Source organism: Antrostomus carolinensis, unplaced genomic scaffold (assembly GCF_000700745.2).
Source record: "Antrostomus carolinensis isolate BGI_N321 unplaced genomic scaffold, ASM70074v2 scaffold38577, whole genome shotgun sequence".
Lineage (NCBI taxonomy): Eukaryota > Metazoa > Chordata > Aves > Caprimulgiformes > Caprimulgidae > Antrostomus > Antrostomus carolinensis.
Genome location: NW_010330213.1, coordinates 1 through 1055, shown reverse-complemented (window position 1 = coordinate 1055; position 1055 = coordinate 1). Strand labels below are relative to the sequence as shown.

The window sequence follows — 1055 nt, the reverse complement described above, 5'->3', positions numbered from 1 at the left end:
AATTATTTTTTTTCCCTCTAGCTGTATCTAGGCAGAAAGTTGCCTGCCCTAATGCAGTATGTGGCTCACAGCAAATAGCACAGCAGTCACTACGCATGTCTGTCTGCTTTCTCTTTATATATACCCTGAGCAAGGATTTTTCTCATCTCATACATCATTCACAATCTACTGCAGTGATTCCCCAGTGTGTCTGTACCTTCAGCACAATGAAGAAGAAATGGGCTGCTTGAAAAAGGCTGCCTTCTCTCTCTAAAAGACTGGCATTCCACTGCACTGCAAAATCCCTGAGGCTGTATTTTTAGCAGCACCTCAGGAATAGTTTGCCCTTTAAGGCTCCAAGTAGGAAGAACAACAACAAAATTTGGGATGTGCATTCAGTCCTTTAGTCTCTTACTCCAAATGAATCGCTTTTAACACTGAAAGTTTGTAATTGTACCCAGCAAGAACTCCCACGACCAGAAAATGCCATTTAATGTCATAGGTCTTTTAAGAGCAAAACTGAGCTATCTGAAACATGGCAAGAAGAAAATAATTCATCAAAGCTCTGTTGAATACTGGAATAAACTATGACTCCTACTATGCTTTATTTCCTGTTTTCATTATTCTTATAGACATTATTGAGGAATAATACCTTTGAGCAACTGAGTATTTTGTCAGATAGCAAATAATTGTGCAGTAGGCTGTTAATCAAAAGCCTCACAAATTAATACGGTAATAACACTCACCTGTTTTGTATCAGGAGTCATTAGGTTTAAGCTGGTGGTGGAGATATTCAGCATTATGCTCATTCCTGCAAACTGAAGATTGCTCTTTCCCAGGATGCTAGAAAGAACTTTGCTTGGTGGCTGTGAGGGGGTGGAAAAAGCATGTTTTGGTTCTCTTTATTTAGGATGATCTTCATTGTAGGCAGGGTTAGCTGTTATCTTAAAGGTTTCTAAGAAGTTGCTGACTTTTCAAAGACCATTCCATTGCAACAGCTGTTTTCCTCTGGAGATAATGTCTCATTAATACTGCTACTACTGATCATAATAATAAATAAATAAACAAATATTATA

At 38.1% G+C, this 1055-nt stretch overlaps 1 protein-coding gene across 1 annotated transcript in view; it reads right to left on the bottom strand.

Annotated features, from left to right (window-relative positions):
* The window catches only part of SHC3 (SHC adaptor protein 3), a gene marked incomplete at its 5' end in the record, with an annotated part of 16976 nt that extends 16131 nt beyond the window's left edge, over positions 1-845 (bottom strand). The window contains one exon of the mRNA XM_029086175.1: positions 726-845. Within this exon, the coding sequence (XP_028942008.1) occupies positions 726-845 (120 nt within the window). The remainder of the gene's footprint in view (positions 1-725) is intronic.
* Between the last annotated feature and the right edge of the window lie 210 nt (positions 846-1055).